Source organism: Pan paniscus, chromosome 10 (assembly GCF_029289425.2).
Source record: "Pan paniscus chromosome 10, NHGRI_mPanPan1-v2.0_pri, whole genome shotgun sequence".
Taxonomy (NCBI): domain Eukaryota; kingdom Metazoa; phylum Chordata; class Mammalia; order Primates; family Hominidae; genus Pan; species Pan paniscus.
The window spans coordinates 27968539-27992432 of record NC_073259.2 but is presented as its reverse complement, the minus strand read 5'-3'; the positions used below and the strand labels follow the sequence as shown (position 1 = coordinate 27992432).

General features: G+C 41.1%; 1 protein-coding gene across 14 annotated transcripts in view; it reads right to left on the bottom strand.

The window, feature by feature from the left end:
- Nucleotides 1-23894, bottom strand: part of GRIP1 (glutamate receptor interacting protein 1) — a 726419-nt gene that overhangs the window by 20047 nt on the left and 682478 nt on the right. For 8 of the 14 annotated variants that reach the window (XM_057299399.2, XM_034935486.3, XM_034935490.3 and 5 more), the window contains 4 exons: nucleotides 16558-16714; nucleotides 14456-14567; nucleotides 14299-14343; nucleotides 8963-9196 (listed from right to left, as the gene is read on the bottom strand). In XM_057299399.2, coding sequence (XP_057155382.1) covers nucleotides 8963-9196; nucleotides 14299-14343; nucleotides 14456-14567; nucleotides 16558-16714 — 548 coding nt within the window. The remainder of the gene's footprint in view (nucleotides 1-8962; nucleotides 9197-14298; nucleotides 14344-14455; nucleotides 14568-16557; nucleotides 16715-23894) is intronic. The other 6 variants (XM_057299402.2, XM_034935493.3, XM_034935492.3 and 3 more) reach the window with 1 other exon arrangement.

Genomic DNA, 23894 nt, shown 5'->3' with positions numbered 1-23894 from the left:
AGCTATTAACATTTCTGAAGAGAGGTGGTGGTGGGTCCAGGACAGAAGCGATAAGATGTATGATCAAGCCCTGAGAAATAAGGCACACTAGACACTAGCGAGCCTGCCGCAGAGGCGTCTGAGTCTAGGGGATGGCAATTCTCACTGCTTCTCTCGCTCAGAGCTCAGACTCTGCAAACGTGGATGGCAACTTGTAGAAAAGTGATAAGATGCAAATTGAATTCTGTCTGGTAGAGATGCAAATCATTTCTCCCCTCAGAAAAGATAACCTCAAAGGCTTTGATTTTATTTCCCGACAAGTTATTGGGCAGCTTTGATTCCAACTTAGAAAACTTATTCCAACATTTCTTTTCCCCACTGGTTGATATATCACATATCATATATATATCCTACTAACTTTATATATATATACACACACACATATACACACATATATACATATATATACACACACATATATGTGTGTGTGTGTATATATATATATATATATATATATATATATATATATATATATATAAAGTTTCTGTATCTCTTTTTTTTTTCCTTTTTGAGACAGGGTCTTGCTCTGTCACCCAGGCTGGGGTGCAGTGGTGAGGTCGTGGCTCACTGCAGGCTTGACCTCTCAGGCTCAAGTGATCTTCCCACCTCAGCCTCCTTAGCTGGGACCACAGGTGCGTGCCACCACACCTGGCTTTTTTTTTTTTTTTTTTAATTATTTTTTGTAGACACTGGGTCTCACTATGTTGCCCATGCTGGTGTTTAACTTGTGGGCTCAAGTGATCCTCCTGCCTTGGCCTCCTAAAGTATTGAGATTACAGGTGTGAGCCACTGCACCTGGCCCTCCTTATGCCTCTTTAAACAAGTTTTGCCATCCTGTTATCATTCCTTGCTAATGAGTTAAATAAACATTTTTTGACATGAGCCAGTCATTTACATAAGAATTGTGTTTTTCAGGAAATTCTGTCATTTGTGACAATGTGGATGAACCTAGAGGACATTATGTTAAATGAAATAAGTCAGGCACAGAAAGACAAATACTGTATGATCTTGCTTATGTGTGGAATCTGAAAAAGTTGAACTCGTAGAAGCAAAAAGTAGAATGGTGGTTACTAGAGGCTGGGGTAAAGAGGAGACATTGGTCAATGGGTACAAAGTTGGTCAGCTGGCAGGAATAAGTTCCGGTGATCCACTAAACTGAAAGTTGACTACAGTTAATAATAATGTATATTTCAAAATCGCTAAAAGAGAAAATTTTAAATGTGGTGGGCATGGTGGCTCATGCCTATAATCCCAGCACTTTGGGAGGCCAAGGAAGGTGGATCATGAGGTCAGGAATTCAAGACCAGCCAGTCTGAGACCAGCTTGGCCAACATGATGAAACCTCATCTCCAATAAAAATACAAAAATTAGCCAGGCATGGTGGCATGCATCTGTAATCCCAGCTGCTTGGGAGGCTGAGGCAGGAGAATCGCTTGAACCCAGGAGGTGGAGGTTGCTGTGAGCCAAGATTGCACCACTGCACTCCAGCCTGGGTGACACAGCAAGACTCCATCTCAAAAAAAAAAAAAAAAAAAAAAAAAAAAAAAGAAAGAAAGAAAGAAAGAAATGATAAATGGTTGAGGTGTGAAAGGAAAATAAAATTAAAATCTCAGGACCTCAAACTCAGTAAGCCAAAGGAAACAGTGAAGATGGGCACTGGGTCCTGCAAACCTCCTTCCCATTTCGTTCCTACATAGATAGCTGCATACCTTTCTCATATTTTGCCCACAAGGAAATTCCCGGCGGGCCCTGAGATCTTTAAAGCAGTTCAGTTGAATTTCACCCCAACAAAGTAAATTAACAGTTTATCTTCACAAATATGGGACAAAGGACAGAACTCAAAGTCATCCTTCTGCTCACCTGAGAAAAATGCATATCTGACTCCTCCCTACCTATACTCTATAATTATTTTATCTTATGTAAAAATGCAGATTCGCTGAGCTCCAGATAAATGCATAATGGATCACTCCTTTCACATGAAAAATGAAATGAGGATGGTCAGGGCTGGATGCCATTATTTATTCAGTGAAGCTAATCGAAAGGCTCAAAAGAATGCAACAGCTTCCGTCTTTTATCCACCCTCTCCCTCTCTTTTTTTCTTTACTCTTTTTCCTTTAAATATTGAAGCCCACAGACCCTCTCTGGAAAAAGCACAGATCACAGATTTTTCCTGTGGTATGTGTCCCTTTTTCCCCAGGGCGTGTCCTTAACCTTGGCAAAGTAAAAATGACTGAGACTTGTCTCAGTCATTTTCTCTGACTTACAGAGGTCATGAATATGCTAATTACTCATGTATAGATTCTACAATGTATACATGTATCAAGATATCCCTTTGTACTCCATAGATGTATATAATTATTATGTGACTATTTAAAATAAAATAAAACTTTAATGATTATGGTTTTGGGGTGGGCATGGTGGCTCATGCCTCTAATCCCAGCACTTTGGGAGGCCAAGGAAGGCAGATCATCTGAGGTTGGGAGTTCGAGGCCAGCCTGGCCAACATGGTGAAACCCTGTCTCTACTAAAAATACAAAAAATTACCCGGGCATGGTGGTGTGTACCTGTAATCCCAGCTACTCAGGAGGCTGAGGCAGGAGAATTGCTTGAACCTGGGAGGCAGAGGTTGCAGTGAGCCAAGATCGTGCCACTGCACTCCAGCCTGGGCAACAAAGCCAGACTTCATCCCTCACCTCCCTCCCAAAAAAGATTATGTTTTTACATTTAAAATTTGTGTCTTAACAGAATCATAGAGAAGGGAAGCTAATGGAAATGATACATTTTGAGGATGGTCAGGGCTGGATGCCATTATTTATTTAAAGCATACAAGCCAAACTCCAACCCTTGTTCCACAGTTCTATGTTCCCCTGATAATGTTCTGTTTGCTGTCCCTGGTTCTACAGGGAGAGAATTTGCTGGTCAAACTGATAAGTGACTGGTCACTAGACACACATCCACTTCTCTTTGTGAATGGATTCTCATTCTGGTATACAACCTTATGTCTAGGGTGGCTTTATGGCAGCCATCTGGATCTTGTTGAAGTCTGGGATGCTGAAGAAGTCTCACTGTGTGAGTTTCTGACCCTGTAAGGTTGAGGCAAGATGGAATGATGGTGACTTTACCAGAAAAAAATGCTATCTTGTGAAGTCTCCCTCTTCTGATAACAAGTGACCCTGCTCCCTCTTTGGTAAGTGAGGAAACTGTGGCTCATGGAAGTGGCATGGCTAATGCATGGCAAGCGAGGTCTGCCTGACTAGGAAGCCTATGTTCTCTCTAGTTTATCACTCCTTGCCTGAAGAAAGAGAAGCAGATCTAGCAAAGGGTGGTAGACAAAAACAAAAAGTTCATATATTCAATGTGTTGTTTTTAGCTTCCAGTGATTTCCACAGTACACAATTCTACACTAGGTATTTGGAGAAAGTTGAAGCCTGGCATGAGGATTCATTTGACCTTGAGAGCTGACTCCAAATATTTGTGAAGAAAGAAGCATGTGCAAGAATAAGATACCTATTTCATACTTCCTCCGAGGGCTGAGCCTGTTCCTGACTCAGAGAGATATTGCAAAAGAAGCTGGTATTATACACATTGAAAATGACACTCCTTCTAAGGAGCAAAACAACTTTATCATATCAAGCAGAGCAAAGCTCCCCTCTCGGAAAACTCAAAAATGTTCAAAATGCAAACTGAACTTGGCGGGTGGAAAAGGCGATGGTAGCAAAAGCAGCTGTGAAAAATAAAGAGGTTACTTGTGAGTGACTGAAATGTCCAAGTGTCATGCCATCAGCAGCCACAAATAAAAGCAGATGCTGCAACATTTTTTAAAAGCATTTCTGTAAGAAGATAAAAATGGCTGCATACAATTAAGAAGTATAATTTTATTGAAAAGCATGAATGACAAAGCAAAAGGAAATGTCAATATGATTTTTGTTTTTGTTTTTTAAAGAGAGGGAGTCTTGCTCTGTCACCCAGGCTTGAGTGCACTGGCTCAATCACAGTTCACTGAAGCCTTGACCTTCCAGGCTTAAGCGATCCTCTCGCCTCAGCCTCTTCAGTAGTTTAGACTACAGGTGCAAGCCACCATGCCCGGCTAATTTTTTCATTTTTTGCAGAGATAGGGTCTTGCTACATTGCCCAGGCTGGCCTCTAACTTGTGGGCTCAAGCGATCCTCTTGCACTGGCCTCCCAAAGTACTGGGATTATAGGTGTGAGCCACTGTGCCCAGCCTCAATATGAATTTTATAAAAGTCCAAATGCTCTGCACGTGGAGAACTTTCCATCTACAAAAAATCGTTCTGCCTTAAGGTGTACAAAGAAGTGAGGCCAGAACTCATTTCAGAAACAGATTAAGTGGACACCAAAGGATATTTAAGCTTCAGAAGGGAAAGAAGGGTTATCAATGAACAGTAGCTGAGATCACAGGCCCCTTATCTGCGAAGAGAGAGAATCTGTGATAAGCTGTAGTACAAACCAGAATTCATTTGAAAGATAAAATGCAGAAGCTCCAGGGCCTTACTTAGATGCAGCCTCATTTCCTTTGTACCCTGCCACCCAGCTGTTGCCCATGATTTCACTGAAACAGTTATCACCTCCAGTTAGCAAAACCTAAGGGAGTGATTCTTAATTTCTATTCTGCAAAAGGATCCACTGAAAAGGTTGCTAAAATGTAGATTCTTGGCCCATGCTCCCTGAAAGTGCTGACGCAGTAAGTCTGGGCTGGGCTTAGGAACCCTTATTTTAACAAGCACTCCATGGAAAAGGTCATCAGGGGTTCACACTCCAAACTACTGTCTAAGGCTTTAATCCTCAGACTATTGGTTGAGACCTACTAATAAGTCTTGAAGTCAGCTTAGTGAGATTAGCATTTGAAAAGAAACAGAAGAAAAATCAGAAAAATGTCAGTGTATACTGTGCAGTCAATTTTTAGTTTCATTCACATATATGAGTGTGGGTATACACATGTAGTGAATTGTGAGGTACAATATATTTCAGACTGTGCAACCCAGCTGAGGAAGTTGGAGAAACAGGGGCCTAAAAGGACATGAAGATCACTTCCCTGTGACCCATTTATCATTTTCTCCATCCCCACACTGAGTTCCAAATCACTCCAGCTCCACTTCCCTCCCATGTCTACAAAGAGGATATAAGACTGTGTTTCTTTGTTCTCCAGTGTCAGGGATGACAACTGGCTTTTCAGCTTCAGGAATGAATATGGACAACTTGAAGGAAGGCTTGCCAAGATCCCAGTGGAGCCTCAGATGCAGCAGATGATGAGAAGTGAGTGAAAACCCTTTAGATTCTGACCTGGGGACCTTCCAAAGGTCTGGAGGAAGAGAAGTGGCAGGAAGGAATGGGCAGAAAATGAGGGGCAAACTCTGGAGAGTAGGTCGAGACTTCAGAAGCTGGAAGGTGAGCCAATGCATTATTCTTTTTGTATGGAGATGATGTTAGTAACCCACCTGCAGGAGCTGGAGTGTTTTTAGCTATTTTTCCTCCCAGCAATGGCACAGATCCTTGTCCATTCATTCATATTATCTTGATCCAACTTATAGTGAAAATAATAAGGTTTAACAGGTGCTGGTCTAGATATGAACAGTCCCACCACTTGTTCTCCTGCATACAGTCTAACCATGTGAGAAAGAGCCACCAGAAAGATAGCACCAGGAAAATAACGCCAAGCATGTTTAGCCCGGTGTGCTATTCATCTCTCCCAGCTTCCCCACTCTGGTCTTTTCAGCCCCTTGGGAATTCCTCCACTAGGTCCATTTGGAAAAGAGTACCAAGGAGGCTCAGGGGACTGAAAACCAGCTGTGCACTGTGGCTTGGGTTATCTTCAACTTAAGGAAGGTGTTTTTCTCATTCCCTAGCTCCCTTATCCATGCCACCACCGCAAAAGAGTACCTTTCCCTAATGTTCACAAAGGTGTAATACAGGCTAGTAGTACCCCAGGGGAAGAGAGCTCCATTCCTTTAACAAGTCACTGTGTCTTTTCATGACATTAGGTAGTCTTTCAGTGTTCAAAAGACACCCACATTCAACACACACACAATTACCACTCTGCTCTAAGCAGCTTTTGTAATGACCGTATCTCCTCTCCAGCACTTCAAAATTGGAGGGTGTGCCTACTAACAAACATCCTGGATGGTCTATCAGAGTAAGTGAATTCCTTAAAAAAAAAACAGATACCCAAGATGTGAGCATAAATCACTCCAATAATTCCATAGTATCTGGCCACAGGCATCTCAGCTGCATCTTTGCTTAACTAGGTCATTTTAGGGGGCTTACAATGTCTAGGACACCACTTATTTTTTAGAGTCTTATTTTGTTGGGGATCAATTCAGAAAAAAAAAGTGAAGCTTCATGGGACATGTATGTATTGTCACCATTTAGAGAAAATGACAGAAGTGAAGGAAAAAAGAAGCATCCTACTTATAAGGTCAATTTGGCTCATGCGTGTCTGTGATCTCAGGATCTTACAGTTCACACACTGCCACACAAATGTTCCAACCAGTCCATCCACAGCCATTCATTATGCCAGTAAGTGGATGATACTTTTTTTTTCTTTTTAACAAGATCTTTTTTTTTTTTTTTTTTTTTTTTTTAGCAGAGCCATTTTAAACCTCGGCTATAACAACACTTGCACATCCAATTCATTGTCATTATCTTTGCTAAATGCTTTCAGTGAAGGAGGGATGAGAAAACAGGTCTTTTGTATTCCTGGGCTATCAATAATCTTCTTCCTTGGAGGTAACTGTTTCACTCCAGAGGAAAAAAATGACTCTGTTTTATACTTGCTATTTGTCTATCCTGTATAAGTGAGGGCTGAGAATGTAAAGTACATAGCACTTGCTAGGCACTCATTATGTGTTGATATGGATTCTCTTTGGGGTGAAGGAAGGTGGGTTATCAAGCAGGCTCCTGTTTCTCTGGGAAACAGAACTGTACAGAAGAGGGGAAGGCAGTGTTCACAGGTACCCGAGGGAACCCGCAGGTGCCAGCCGTCTTCTTGGTACAGCAGACTTAGGACTGAATATGTGGTTTCCGCAATTTAATCACCATTGGACTTCTTACAGCCTAATGGTGTATGTCAATTAGTATATTAGGATATGTGACTTACCCATCAGACACATCAATTTAGGGTAACTGGATAAACAAGCTAACTTGTGGCTGGGGCCTAAACCTGGGTCATCATCCTAACATGTCAGAAATGTCTTTGCTTTTTCTCTTAGTCTGTAATTCCTCCTAACACACAAGCTTCCAATTCTAGACTCCGGTCATGTTAGAATATTTGCATCCCCTCCCTCAGTGCACCACAATCTTTGACACCCCTTTGCACCTGCTTTTCTCTGTGCTTGGAATGCCCACCCATCCTCTACCTTCCTCTGCATAGTCAACACCTACTTCTAGGAAGTCTTTTCTGTCCCCTGATAGTGGGTTAGGGCCCACCCTCAAGGCTGCCCAGGCTTGCCTCTGTCATTGGACTGATGCCATTATCTTCCCACTGTTTCCCAGGCAGTCTCCTCATTAGACTCCGTACTCCCTGGGGAGTTGTAATACATTCTTTGAGTGAATTAATGCACAGTATGGGTATTAAATGAATGGAGGAGTGAGTGGTGAAAGAATGAACCCAGGATTGGAACACAAAGTTCAGAACCCAACTTCCCATACTATCCTTTCTCTCACAGTATCCTTGTCAGTTGCAAAACAAATAGCTAGGTTTAATAAGGTGGCTAGGGAAATTGAGGTCTTTAGAGGAAAAAAGCGAGTAGCTAGCCTATTGCCTCCTCTGAATCTGACATTTATTTGCTCTTCTGGGTAAGGTAACGAATGTCTAGCTAATAGATTATTAACCACAAAAAATGTCTTGGTTCTCAAGAAAGATGGCATGAGATTGTTACCATTTTATACATCCTTATATATTAACAAAAAATAAAGCACTCACCCTAGAAAAGGAAACTAGACCTCCATTGCTCTCCTTGGCCCAGGGTTCCACAAACACTGTTACTTACATATGCCTTGGCTAACCCTGCCAGCAAATCTTGAATTCAGCTTTGTGTGCAAGAGTGGGTTTTGTTCCATGTAGCAAAGTGAGGCAACTATGACAATTAGAGACAGAACATAGCCAGGGCTTGCCTTATCCTGGCCCAAGACATCTAACACATCTTGGAGAGAACTCCATGTCTCCTGAACAACATAATCATCTACTGCAAGTCTATAATGAAAGATTAAGCCTCCCTGCATTGAACCTGACCCCCTTTTTCTGTGAAGCTATGAGTGTATGGCATTTAGAAAATCCTTTCCCCTTCCAATGAGATTGGAATAATAAACTAATTATGCAAGCTCCGTGTGACATTGGAGCCTCAAATTTTTATAAGAAGATTATGGCCATAAATAATTTTTTTTTTTTTTGGGACAGAGTGTTGCTCTGTCACCAAGGCTGCAGTGCAGTGGCACAATCTTGGCTCACTGCAACCTCTGCCTCCTGGGTTCAAGTGATTCTCCTGCCTCAACCTCCCAAGTAGCTGGGATTACAGGTGCCTGCCATCAAGCCTGGCTAATTTTTGTATTTTTAGTAGAGACAGCGTTTCACCATGTTGGCCAGGCTGGTGTTGAACTCCTGACCTCAGGTGATCCACCCGCCTCGGCCTCCCAAAGTGCTGGGATTATAGGCATGTGCCATCACACCCAGCCACCATAAATACATTTTTGATAAATACATTTCTTGAAAGCCAGTTTTCCCTGCTTTTCAGGATAACCTCCCAGAGATTGTATTTTGAGAACAAAGTCTCCGAAGATCTGTTTTTAAGCTTCTTTGCTTGGCTGAGCCCATAGGAGGATACCATTGCCTTGCTTACATCTTGGCGTACATGCTATGCAGAATGGCTGCCAAATTTGACCCTAGGGAAAGAAGAGAAAGCTTACTGACCTTGTGCAGCTCCACAGGAGTTGGAGACATGATCTCCTTTATTTCTTGTTTCATTTTTCTCAGGGTTACTGACTTCCTACCCACATCTGAAGGCAGGGTGTTGCTCCGAGTTGTTTGGCTGTAGTGCGGCCGCGAGCTGCTGCGCTCCTGGAAGCTGGCCTGTCGCCCCAGCTGACTGCGAGGTGTTGGAGCCTCATGATTCAAACTCATCGTGCTCCCCGACATGATTGTTGCCTGTGGCATTGACAATTTTTAGAAACAATTAAGCCATGGACTAAGGAAAGGGTTTGGTGCTCAACAGTAAGCACATTTCTCCTTCTGCGAGGTAAAAATACAGTCTCTTCAGGGCAAAACCAAAGGCTGGAAAATGGATGTACTAATTGAACTATGAAAGTCTGGAAAATGCTTTGCAAGTGACATTTATAATGCACATCTCAAATCCAATTTAAGTACTTAAGCCATTGAGTTTATTTAATCAAATACCACCCCTGGCAGTTTTGAGGCAAATTGAAATGCTCTAACATTTGCTTACTGTAAACTACATTTTAAGCATTCACTTTCCACTGAGTGGGCTCTAACAGATGGGATTCATGAGGCCACCTTGAATATATCTTACAGAAACGAATTAAGAACTTCTCAATGGACACCAGGCTGCCTGTACTTGCAATGCTGCCTCTATCTCCAACTGCAGTTAACAATGGGCTGGAAAGCGATGACTGATATAAAGGCAAGGGGTTCTTCCCAAGCTTCATCTAGACTGTATATTGTCTTTCCTTTGGCCAAGTGGCCTGTCCCCAAAGTTTGTAGACCAGCTAAGTCTCCATATTATTTGGTACAGATTAAGTGTTTCTTAGAAATACTCTTTGTATAAGATCCTCAGAGAAAGTAAAAATAATCATTTATTATGTTATTATATTCAACTTTTTGCTCACAAGCAGTAGGACTTGAATTGGATGTTACCAGTGAATTGGGAAGTTTGTTCGGTTTCAAATATGTTCTTCCCTGAATACTTCACAAGCAATGACAAGATTAGATACCAAAGATGAATAAGGCTCAGAGCTGGAAAAAAAAAAAAAGAATTTGAAACCAATATCAAGTAGTGGATATTCATTTCTCATGGTTGGAGAATGCTAAAATTCTGAAAATATGCCTGTAGCCAGTTCTGTACTCCTGGGTATAATAGTATAAAGGTAAACTAGCATTGGTAAATCTGCCTGATACCATGGGGACAGAAAACAAGTTCCATTTGCCATGTGATTTAGTTGTTTATATTAATACTGATGCTAAAAGTAACCGCAACTTAACTTGTTGAGTCTTTTGAATGTAGTCACTCATTTAAGCCTCACAACAACTCTATGGGGTAGGCACTGTTACTTCTATTTATTTATTTATTTATTTATTTATTTATTTATTTATTTTCTTTTTTGAGATAGACTCTCACTCTGTCACCCAGGCTGGGGTGCAGTGGTGTGATCCTGGCTCACTGCAACCTCTGCCTTCTTTGTTCAAGCAATTCTCGTGCCACAGCCTCCCAAGTAGCTGGGACTACAGGCATGCGCCACCATGCTTGGCTAATTTTTGTATTTTTAGTAGAGATGGATTTCACCATGTTGGCCAGGCTGGTCTGGAACTCCTGACCTCAAGTGACCCACCCCACTTAGCCTCCCAAAGTGCTGGGATTACAGGTGTAAGTCACCACGCCTGGCCATTCCTCCCAACTTATAGGTGAGGAACTGAGGCACAAAGAGGCTGACTCACCCAAGGTCACATTGGTAGTAAATGAGCCGAGGGCACTTTATAAAACTATTGATCATGAGGGAATACTGCAAAGTGAGTAGAGTTTTCATCTGTCACGTCTCTAAGATTTCATAGTTCCCAAATTCACCTGGTGTTCAGCTATACACACACTACTAACAAGATCTTTGAACAACAGCCAAGTGTTGGCACACATGTGCATATATCTAACAACTTTGTTGAAAAAGAAATGAAACAAGTAGACTATATCTTGACTAGATCAGTTATCTCACTGATAATTTTGAAAAAGAAAATTATAACTGTAAAGAGACTTGCTGATCACTGAACATTAACATGTGCTAAGTCCCATACAGATTGTATGTAGAATATCATTTAATACATAAGTAACCCTATACAATAGATATTAAAATTACCATACATCCTCATTTCAGTAAAGGAAAGAGATGCGTGGACAAGTTAAGCAACTTGCCCAAGAGCCTGGGCATGGAGCTCTAGTACTCTGACTCCAGAACTCTCTTTCTTGACTGCTTGGTGCTTCTCAGTCAAATGTTAGGTTGAATCATATAAAACTTCCCTTTTAGTAGGTAGAAAGATGCCTAGCATTTAAAAACAAGTGTGGGCTATTTATACAACAGTTTATTTCAGATAAATACCCTTTTTAAGTTGATTGAAACCTTTCTTTACTGGCTTCATTGGTGTCATGGGATATTCCTTATTTTATGGCACTTACTCATGTATATAATTTCTATGTTTATTTTATTTTATTTTTTTTGAAATGGAGTTTCACTCTGTTGCCAGGCTGAAGTGTAGTGATGTGATCTTGGCTCACTGCAACCTCCACCTCCCGGGTTCAAGCGATTCTCTTCCCTCAGCCTCCCAAGTAGCTGGGATGACAGGTACCCATCACCACGCCTGGCTAATTTTTGTATTTTTAGTAGATATGAGGTTTCTCCACATTGGCCAGGCTGGTCTCAAACTCCTGACCTCAGGTGATCCACCTGCCTCAGCCTCCCAAAGTGCTGGGATTACAGGCCTGAGGCACCGCGCCTGCCCCATTTCTATGTTTAATCTAGTGTATCTGACAGCACTCAGTGGTTGTTTTCTTGCCATGTTGACCATCCATTTATTATTTTTACCTACTTAGACTAGTTGTTTGCTTTGTTAACATCCATTTTTTAATATTCATTTTTCATGAGAATGACAGGACACATGTTGGAAGTAAAACAATCACTACAATTGAGAGACCACAGTTTTGCTTTGATGAGTCTTAGCTGCCATAGAAGAAATTACAAATTGATTTAGAAAAGGTTCTGATGGAAGAAATAAGATACTATCACTAATTCTTTGGTTCGCATTTTCAGGTAAGTATGTGAATCTGTACAGTAATCAAAGTTTGATTGCTTTGTTTAAAATGAACTTTAGGTAGCATCTAAGAAGGAACATAAAAGGTAAAACAAATATAAAAACTAAAATAAAAAGCTAAAAAATAATTATTTTTAATTATCTAGGATTTGCTTTGGTCTCAAGAGTATGTATTACCTGTTTTCATTTGCCATAATTCATAATTTTATATTATTCCTAAGGCAGCCTAGAGTTCTCTATCTGACATTTAGTTAAACCTTCTTCTTATATTATGCTAAACAAAAAATAGTTAAAGCAGTGATCATTAATCAAGAAAGGGCAAAAATACTAATAGTTAATTTTTATTGAATACTTAAGTGCCACATAATTATTAGCTCATTATAATTCCCATTTTTATAGAAGAAATATCTGATAAGAGAGGTTAAAAACTTGTCCAAAGACTCATTCAAATTTCTCTCCTTTGTTAAAACTATACATTTTTCAGTGCTAAAGTTGAACCTAAATTATTGCTAGCAATAGGGGAAATGATTAGTAAGTTAATTTTCATTTCCATTTCAATTGTAATCATCTTTCATCTTAGCTAACCTTCTACATTTATTAGTATTATAGTGTGCTTTAACTTTTAATGCTGGATGTAAATTTAATATGCAAGAATCTAGCTCTAATATTTTTGTATAATAGCATTTCCAATCAAGGGAATGGGGTTCATTTAAACCAATAAATAAATATTCTTTGTGATAAAAGTGTAAATATAACTAATTTATGAATTTGCCAATCATTCATCCTAGTTGAGGATTTAATTTCTCTTTGGCTTATAAATTCAACTCATTTGCTTTCTGCATTAATAATGTCAAGGGCCACATCTGTCTGGAGCTATGTTACAGCAAATTCATAGGCTGTGGCAACATAACATCTACTCTTACTGATGGATGTTGTTTTCATCAGATAACTCAATTTCTGGGTGAAAACAGAAACTCATTGTATCACTTTTTACATCATTTTCTTTTTGCCTAATGTAAAATAAGCTGTTAGAAAAACAACTTTTTTTCTTCAAAAGGGAAATATCAAAATGCACAATGAAAAAGCAGGATGAGTCAAAACGTGCTTTCAAAAGCAGGGCTATGTTCAAGAATTGTGAATTGTGCTCGTTATTCAGTTTGGGCTACTTTTCTTCATCATTCTACATGCAGAAGGTGGTACAGGTTTAAATAAGCCAGCTGATACTTAAGCATTCTGCTCTTTTTGAAAGTTGTATAAAAAGGAATCATTGCTAACATCTTACTTCATTTAGATTTTATAGGATTATCCACGTCCAGGACCTTTAACTGTGCTCTGAAGCTGCAATTCATGCCAGATAATACTATGATGTTTACAAGTTCAAACTAATAGTTTTCTTTATAATTCTCTTTGCAGATTCACAAACATTAGAATCACATAAAATATCCACACATGCAATTGAGAAGCAAAATAATATAAAGATGAGTAATCATTTTAGAATTGCAAGAGTTTCACCCCATTATGCCATTCACATTCCTTATGGTGACTTGGGGACCTCATAAGACATCAAAATAAAAATGAGACTTTTGCCACTTTATTTTTTACAGCTCAGAAAATTTAAAAGAACATAAAAGGAAACAGTCCAGGACTTCCCAGACTAAAGTGTGAATACCATCAGCAAATTCATGGCTTTGATTAAAGAACTCACCAGGAGTTCAGCTATTACATTCCATCTCGTTCTTCCTTGAATTCACACTAAGTTAATACAGATGGAATCAGGATTTACAATTAACAGCAATGTACTCTGTAATATTTTTGCTGCTTATCAAATAGACTGGCCTTTTTCACCAGCTGCATTGTCATCTACTTTAAGGACAAAACAAAGTAAAATAAAATTTCCTCTTATGTTCCTCTTAACGATCACATTAATTTCTATTCCAGGTACAAATGAAAACATGCCAAAGAAACCTTTCTAAAGCAACTAAGAGAATGGGATGCGCCGCTGCTGGGAGACTTAGCTCGCTTTTTAGCGATTTGGTAGGAAACAGATACAATCAGGGTTAGCAGGGAGCAATGGCAGAAGCCACAAGTCAGTAAGCTTGAGGGGTGGAGATGGGGATATACTTTTGACTGCATTGTATAAAATCAAATTGCTGTCCAGAAGGCAAGGGGGTAGGGAAGGCAGCTTCACAAGCAAAAATATAAACATAAAGGGTAGCTACCAAGAGAGTCATGTTTCTCAAAGACACACGCCTGTCAGCTTTCTCCTGTGGAAAGGGTTAAAGCTTTTAAATGAACTGGTGTGAGAAATGCAAACTTAAAAGGACCAAAAAAAATGAATGTAGAAACAATAAAAGTAAGTAGCAGGACCAAGGCTACCTCCAGTTCTCTCAGAATTCCTGACTGTCCGCAGGTTTCCAAATCCTCCAGCGCTTGAGACCAGAAGTTCTCCTCTTGTTCTGTCTCTGCACTATCGGCAGCCCCTGCAAAACTGTTGTCAAGAAACACAGGCTGGGTTAGGAACTTGCCAGACATTTTTTTTTTTTTTTTTGAGACGGAGTCTCTCTCTGTCGCCCAGGCTGGAGTGCAGTGGCGCAATCTCGGCTCACTGCAAGCTCCGCCTCCCGGGTTCACACCATTCTCCTGCCTCAGCCTCCTGAGTTGCTGGGACTACAGGCGCCCGCCACCACGCCTGGCTAATTTTTTTTTTTTTTTTTTTTTGTATTTTTAGTCGAGACAGGGTTTCACCGTTTTAGCCAGGATGGTCTCGATCTCCTGACTTCGTGATCCGCCTGCCTCGGCCTCCCAAAGTGCTAGGATTGTAGGCGTGAGCCACCGCACCCGCCCTTTTTTTTTTTTTTTTTTTTTTTGGATTCAGAATATCTCTCCTTCATCTCACACAAAATATAGAAAGAGAGTCATTTTGGATCTGGCTTTCTTCCACCTGTGCCCTCCAAGAGTATGAGCTTCAGCAGAGGGACACTCTAGGAAATGCAGTGTTGTGAAGATGGAAAGGATGGTCCATGGTCTTACTACCGGATTTCAGACTATTTGTGGCTGCTGCTAAATGGGCTGCAGCCACATGGCCCTGTTGGAATGGGATGGAACGTCGGAAATGTATTTCAGCTGCTATATCTACAAGGAACGAGAAATCAAATTTTTCTCTAAGAGAGAAACGTGTTTTTCTCACTTATTTAAAGATCATTATAAGTAAACCAAATGCTATTAGTTTTTATAAATTTCCTTAAAATGTTTTGGTAAGGAACAAAATGGTAAAATATACTTTGCTGAAAAGATGGATCCATGAGGTATCTTTTAAAAAAAAAAAAGTAACTTAATGTGAAGCTAACTTTTAAAAGAAAGGAGAGGGGCCCAGTGCAGTGGCTCACGCCTGTAATCCCAGCACTTTGGGAGGTCTAGGTGGGCAGATCACTTGAGGTCAGGAGTTTGAGACCAGCGTGGCCAACATGGTGAAACCCTGTCTCTACTAAAAATAACTAAAAACACAAAAATTAGCTGGGCGTGTTGGCAGGTGCCTGCAGTCCCAGCTAATCGGGGGTCTAAGGCAGGAGAATTGCTTGAACCTGGGAGGTGGAGGTTGCAGTGAGCTGAGATCATACCACAGCCTGGGTGACAGAGTGAGACCTTGTCTCAAAAATAAAAAATAGGCTGGGCACAGTGGCTCACACCTGTAATCCCAGCACTTTGGGAGGCTGAGGCAGGCGGATCATGAGGGTCAGGAGTTCAAGACCGGCCTGGTCAGCATGACAAAACCCCATCTCTAGTAAAAATACAAAAATTAGCCAGGCGTGGTGGTGCATGCCTGTAATCCCAGCTACTCGGGAGGCTGAGATGAGAATCACTCGAACCCAGGAGGCAGAGGTTGCAGTGAGCTGAGATGGCACCACTGCACTCCAGCCTAGGCAACAGAGCGACACTCCATCTCAAAAAATAAAATAAAAAATAAAAGTAATACAATATAAAATTTAAAAACAAAAATTAGGCACATGTGGTGGCACAGGCCTATAATCCCAGCTACTCAGGAGGCTGACGCATGAGAATCGCTAGAACCTGGGAGATGGAGGTTGCAGTGAGCCGAGATCTTGCCATTGCATTCCAGCTTGGGCAGCAGAGTGAGACTCTGTCTCAAAAAATAAATAAATAAATAAATAAAATAAAATAAAGGAGGGGGACCTACTTGTCATAAGGAAGGGAGTGCAACGTTTATAGAAGCAGCTTCTCCCCAGGTGCTACTACTGTTTTCGTTAGGGGAAATCCAGCTCTTGCCCTGTTGTGTGGTGCCCAGGTTGCCACTGGTCAGGCAGCTTTTAGAATCCTGCCATGTGGCCAGCATGGATGATTATGGTGGCTTTAAGAAGCCCATACTAACAATATGTGCCACTGGAAGTACAGAAGTTCAAATCTTGCCCACATGACCATGCAGTCATCTTGGATGAGGTAGCATTGGTTGAAAACCTTACCCACTGGCTGTGGACCGGTCCCAGTCTTCATTACTCAGCCCCACATCTGGGTAAGTCTGGCTTCGAGGCTTAGTGACTGGGGACAAGCTGCCTCTCTGTTTTGGACTCCTCCAGTCATAGGTGTTGAAATTGTATCCTGAGGCCTGAAAACTAGTGCCTAAAATATAAACAAGGTGTTAGCATTGGGCCCAAGGATTACTTAACCCATTGAGAAATGACATTGTTAACCAGTAGAGGAGTCAAATTATAACGGCAATGACAATAACAATAGTGAACACATAGTGTGTGCTTATTGTGCACCAAAGACTTCACCAAGTACTTCATTTTGAGCCATCTTTCTTCTTTAGAGCCATCTTTGGAGGTAGATACTCCTATTATTTGCATTTTACAGATGAGGACACGGACGGCTTAGAACAGTGGTTTCAAGTACCTAAGGCTATTTGCAAACTTTCTTGGGAGTTCAAGTCATAATTTTTGGATAATCGGTTTTCAGATCCTCAAGTTCTAGATGCACTTCTTCCCCAAACTGGCTTAGCTGAGATCTGCCAGTTAGTGCTCCCTTCTCATTTCCTCTTTCACAACTGTACTCCTGCCACTTTACAAACAAAAGACATATTTCTCATCCATTTCAAATCTTTTTTCTTGAGATGGAGTCTTGCTCTGTCATCCAGGATGGAGTACAGTGGTACGATCTCGCCCCACCACAACCTCCTCCTCCCAGGTTCAAACAATTCTCCTGCCTCAACCTCCCAAGTAGCTAGGATTACAGGAGTGCACCACCACACCCAGCTAATTTTTTATTTTTATTTTTAGTAGGGACAGGGTTTTACCATGTTGGCCAGGATGGTCTTGAACTTCTGACCTCAGGTGATCCACCCACCTCGGCCTCCCAGAGTGCTGTGATTACAGGTGTGAGCCATCGTGCCGGCCCAATTTCAAGTATTTGAAAGTGCTTGGGCCCTGGGATATAAACTCCTAGTTGCCAATTCAAGGGATAATTTGGGAAAGACTTGTTCCTGTGATGAGGTCTGTTGGGAGCAAGGCCTTATTTCAACCAGGCACAAACTCACAGCAAGGCTTTCACCCCTCTCTCTTGTCCATCTCTCATGCTGCCTCAGAGAATTCAGAAGGGCAACGGATGTCAGGGATAAGAAGCCTGCTGCGTTTATTGTTTATTTGAATTGCAAAATGCTGACTTTTTTCCAGCAGGGAGTTACATCTGATTAGCCTGATGGGTGAGACAGTGAGGAATGGCTTTGGCAATTATGTTACGTAATGGACACTTTCCACAAAAGTATTTCCAAGCTGTAGTTCCAAGATTTTGATAGAAATATTTTTAAAGCATTTTTACAACAAACTGGAAATTATAGTCTTTGCAAGTATTTACATTTTGTGAGAAAAACATTTAGACAACAACTTTTAGTAGGTGATGGGGTATATGGTTCTTTAAAATTATTTTGGGGGTTCAAGTGGGGCTCGATTGTAGGTCTGACTCCATAGCTTGTGCTGTAATCATCACATACGCCTTCATCCACTACCTCAGGTTGTGACTTATGTGTGTGCATGTGTATTTACATGGATGCGCTGGCTTGGAATATGATATGTGTTTCTTACTGTACTTAAATCATTTAATACAGCAAACAGACCTGTACCCGCATTTTCAGTTACAGTTAAATGGCCTGATCATGTAAGATGATTCTGTCTCCACGATATCCCTGCTTCCTCTTCCCCATTCACTTTCTCTCCACCCGTTGTCGAAGCCTCTAATGCCATTTTTGCTACTAGTTTAAAGCCCAAGCAGAGCAGGATATCTGAAGGATAATACTCTCTGATCAAAAGGATTTGATCTTAAGAACCCAGGGCAATGCCTACCACCACATGATGGAAATACTCTAAGAACCTTCTATTTTAGGACACCAAGGATTAGAAGACCTTGGAGCAGAGGAAATATTTACAGTTCAATGTCTCATTCTCTTTTTCCTAGATAACTGCAGAAGTGTGGTTAGCCATCTGGGAAGAAGTCTTATGAATGCAGTTTTCTGTCAAAAGTGTTGACTTAAGGAAACACAGATGTGTCTTCTCTTGAAGGGGAACTAAGTAGCTGTGAATTTCATCCTGGCTCCCTCTGATGGACTAACCATTTTCCCCTTCTGAACCAATCAAACCAACCCCAAATACATGAAGTCTCAGCTTTTATAATACAAAGAGTTTGGGGAAGCCTGTACCTCACTTTCTTTAACTGGTTTCAACCCTCAACCTTTCAAAGAGCCAATGCTAATTGGTGGTGTCTTCCTGGAGTATCCTTTTCTGATAAACATTAACCCCGATGACCACTGAGTTCCCTGGTGAAATTTCAACATTTTAGACTGATTTTCTTTCCAACTGTTGTATGGACAATAAGTAGTTCTTGGAGACTTAGGCAAGAGTGCAAGAATGGGCTTGAGCAGATGTGCACCACCATCAGTAGGAAACTGCTAACCTTGAAAGGCATGTGTATCTCTAATAAGGATGCCTTGTCTTAATAAGCACTATTAAATGATTATTGCATTACAACAAAGCAGAGAAAGAAAAGGGGATAAGATTCAAATCTCTGGGTGAAATGTAAAGTCAGAAAACCTGACCCCAGCTCTTCTCTAGTCCGTGCTATGCTGACCCAGAGATTAAAGTAAGAAAAGTTGACCAGGTGCGGTGGCTCACGCCTAGCACTTTGGGAAGCCAAGACAGGCAGATCGCTTGAGCTTAGGAGTTTGAGACCAGCCTGGGCAATAATCCATCTCTACAAAGAAAAAAAGACAAATCCCAAACCCCCCATAATTAGCTGGGCATGGTGGCACGTGCCAGCTACTTGGGGGGCTGAGGCAAGAAGATTGCTTAAGTCTGGTTGTTGAGGCTGCAGTGAGCCAAGTTTGCACCACTGCACTCCAGTCTGGGTGACAAAGTGAGATCCTATCTCCAAAAAAGAAAAGTAACTGGGCATGGTTATGCATACCTGTATACCAGCTACTTGAGAGGCTGAGATAAGAGGATCCCTTGAGCCCAGGGGTTCGAGACCAGTCTGAGCAACATAAAAAGACCCTGTCTCAAAAATAAATAAATAAACAAATAAATAAAACTTAATAAAAGTAAGAAAAGACCAAGGTTCAAATCCTAGCTCAGCCACTTCCTCACTTCACAGCCTGGCCAATTAACCTCAGTGTAAAATGGGGATAACAATAGGTAGTTTACCAGGTTGATAAGAAAATGAAGAAGAATGAATGCACACCTTATGAAAGTGCCTAGAACACAAGGAGGTTTTAATGAACACAGATGCCCATTGTTACTATATACTAAGCCCTTCAACCTCTCAAGATCTCAGTTTCCTTATCTTTAAAGTAGGGAGACAAGGAAAAGAGGTAAGTCTCAGCATTATTAATGCAGTAAACATTTGGGTGTCTCTTAAGTATCAGATACTATATATCAGGAACTAAAATGCAAAGGGAAATAAAACTGATTCCTGTCCTCAAAAACTGCATTGTTTGGTATATGTATAGGAGAAGGAGAAGAAAGAGGCATAGAAAGTGAGTTCTAGTAGCATGTGAAAGTGTTATCCTTTTAGTCCTAATGCACTAATATGGAAGGACAGAGACAGGTTTGGGGATTGGAAGGTGGGTCATGAAGGGTGCCAAAGGAAAAATGACATATAAGCTTGCAGTTAGATAGCAGGTCAGCATTTACTAGTTGGAACTGTTGGGTAAGACAGTACATGGTGGGCACAGTGGCTTATGCCTGTAATCCCAGCACTTTGGGAGCCTGAGGTAGGTGGACCACCTGAGGCCAGGAGTTCGAGGCCAGGAGTTCGAGACCAACCTGGCCAACATAGCGAAAGCCCGTCACTACTAAAAATACAAAAATTAGCTGGGTATAGTGATGCATGCCTGTTGTTCCAGCTACTCTGGAGGCTGAGGCAGGAGAATCTCTTGAACCCGAGAGGTGGAGGTTGCAGCGAGCCGAGGGCATGCCACTGCACTCCAGCCTGGGCGACAGAGCGAGACTCTGTCTCAAAAACAACAACAACAACAACAACAACAACAACAACAGACAGTATTGGCCAAGTAGAAGAGAGCCTGGTAAAGGTGCAGTCAGGGTAAACAGGTCCTCAATTCTATCAGTGGGTCTCTGTTCTACTCCTAAGAAGGGAAAAGTATTCCAGGAATATTCTGGGCCCTCTTACCATGTGTACTTATTCCTCCCCGTAGGAGGAATGTGATTTACCCAACTGGTGAGTTTTGGAAAAGAACATTGGGCATGTCACTCAGCCCATTCCTGGCTTTCTCTGGACGCTTTCTCTCCCACTGCTGCTGTGCTGTGCGGTAAGCAAGCCTGGGTCACAATCTTGGGGCTCTCTGAGCTTGATGGAGGCAAGAAAAGGCATGACTAGGCAGTTGGATAACCATGGCAGACTACCTGTTGCTCATCAGAACATTCATTCTCTTCTTCGTCCTTAGTACCAGAATACCAGTTTCAGGGTGAGCAAATTATTGCTCAGACTAAAACTATACTTCTTAGGTCTCTCAAAGCTAAGTGCAACTTAGTGAAATGTTCTGGTCAATGACGTAGCTAAGGGGACTTCTGAGAAGGCTCCTTACATCTTTGCTACTGCTGTCTGGAATGCAAATGAAATTGCTGGAGCCCCAGTAACTGTCTTGGACTATGAGGTGACCCCAAGGATGAAAGTCAAGTGCTAAGCATAACAGAGCCGAAATATTTAGAAGCATGGGCCTCTGATGACACTGTGGAGTTACATACCAGCTCGAAGTGCCTGTTTCTTTATAATGTAAGTTGATGTATTATTAGTTTTCAGTTCTCTTCAGCTGAACCTAATCTCATTGATTGGTAATCAGTTCAGTTATGGTTTGCTGTGTAGATCTGACTTGCGTCTTATTTAAATTTAAATGTCTAGACTTAGGTTGAGGGTAGGAAAATAATTATCCTGATTCTGGCTGCAGGACCAATCCAGCTTTTTCTAGCAAAAAAATAAAATGAAATGCTGATATTTTAATCCATAGCTGACTCTCATTTCTATTTCTCAATGGATTTGAAACCGATTAAGAGGTTAATTAACATATCAAAATACCTAGTGTTATCAAGATACCAAAATGCAAAGCTTGCTTAGAGAATTGCGAGATATTCCTGGTATGTGTACTAAAAGGTACTGCAAGGAAGTGTCAGCAGAAGGACTGACAAAGTATTTGGGGACTAGATTACAAAGAACCCTGTGTTTTAAACTGAAGACCTTTGACTTTATCCTATAACAATAGATAACCATCAAAAGAGGGTTTTTTTGGTTTAAGGGAGTGGCATGACTAGATTTGGTTTTTCTAAAGATTATTGATAGAAATGTGGGAAAAGATGCTCAAAGTAAGAAGATAAGTGAGGAAGGAGTTACCATATTTCATCAGGCCTGAAACAAAGGCAGTGGCAATGGAGGCACATCAGAGATGCTAAGTGAGTAGAGGGAGTGAGATACCTGGGTCCTGATGACACCATGGGAAAAATAAATCCTGATGTTGCTTAAATGCCATCATTTAAATTTTGTTTTGTATGTAGAAGAAAATCTTTAAATCAGCTAAACTTGACCTTTAACTGATACAGCTGGCTGGTGATACCATGATTTAAAAGAGGGAATATCTGAGGAAAATTATGTTTAGGTAAAAGGCAAACCTGTTGCCATTACTGATAAAAAGTTAACAGGCCCTGAGGAATATTCCTTTATACCAGGAGTCAAGCTTAAAAGCCAGGGAATAAATGAGGCAGCCCAGGCGTAAGAAAAAATCAACTGCCAGATAGATAATGAAACTTTTTTTGTTGTTGAATGATGGTGTAAGCACATGAAATACACATATAATATTGGAAACTACCTTTTAAATTAAAAATTGATAAAATAAATAAGTTGAAAAAAGAAATAATGTTTTTTAAATGTACTGGCCAAGCACGGTGGCTCAGGCAGGGCACGGTAGCTCACGCCTGCAATCCCAGCACTTTGGGAGGTTGAGGCGGGCAGATCACCTGAGGTTAGGAGTTCAAGACCAGCCTGGACAACATGGCGAAACACCGTCTCTACTAAAAACACAAAAATTAGCTGGGCGTGGTGGTGGGCACCTGTAGTCCCAGCTACTTGGGAGGCTGAGATAGGAGAGTCACTTGAACCTGGGATGCAGAGGTTGCAGTGAGCCGAGATTGCAACATTGTACTCCAGCCTGGGTGATAAAAGCAAAACTCGGTCTCAAAAAATAAAATAATAAAAAATAAATAAAATGTATGGTCCTAAGTCATTTCTCCTTTGGATTATTTATTTATTTAGACACAGAATCTCACTCTATCACCCAGGCTGGAGTGCAGCAGCATGACCTTGGCTCACTGTAACCTCCACCTCCCAGGTTCAAGCAATTCTCCTGCCTCAGCTTCCTGAGTAGCTGGGATTACAGGCACACACCACCACACCCAGCTAATTTTTGAATTTTTAGTAGAGACAGGGTTTCACCATGTTGGCCAGGCTGATTTCGAACTCCTGACTTCAAGTGATTGCCTCCTTGGCCTCCCAAAGTGCTGGGATTACAGATGTGGGCCTGCATGCCTGGCCTCCTTTGGTTTAGAATTGGCAACTTTTTCTTCTTTCCTTCTTTATTTTACATCTGGGTTTCCATATCTGATCTTACACTTTGTATCCTAATATGAGGTATAAAATTTAGTCCAGATTCCTTTCACTGATATTAATGTTTAGTTTTATTTATTTGCATAATGGAAAACAGGTCTTTATAAAAAATAGGTCTTTATTTGCACAAGTGGAAAATAGGAAAGTAGGTATTTCTGAAAGTAGATGGAATCTTGATAGGATGATTTTTATTTTTAGGGTAACTATGCCTTGGATATTTGTAAAATTCTAACATTCCAACCTTGTAATATTTGGTTTTCTGTACTAATACAGATTAATATTTGTAGCTTTTAATTCATACCCAGCATTAATTTAGAAAAGTGAACTAATCAGTGTTGGTTCATATTCACAAAGTTTAGAATTCAATTTTCGGGCCGGGCACTGTGGCTCACGCCTGTAATCCCAGCACTTTGGGAGGCCGAGGCAGGTGGATCACGAGGTCAGGAAGATCAACACCATCCTGGCTAACACAGTGAAACCCCATCTCTACTAAAAATACAAAAAATTAGCTGGTCGTGGTCGTGGGCACCTGTATTCCCAGCTACTCGGGAGGCTGAGGCAGGACAATGGCATGAACCCGGGAAGTGGAGCTTACAGTGAGCTGAGATCGCACCACTGCACTCCAGTCTGGGTGACAGAGCGAGCC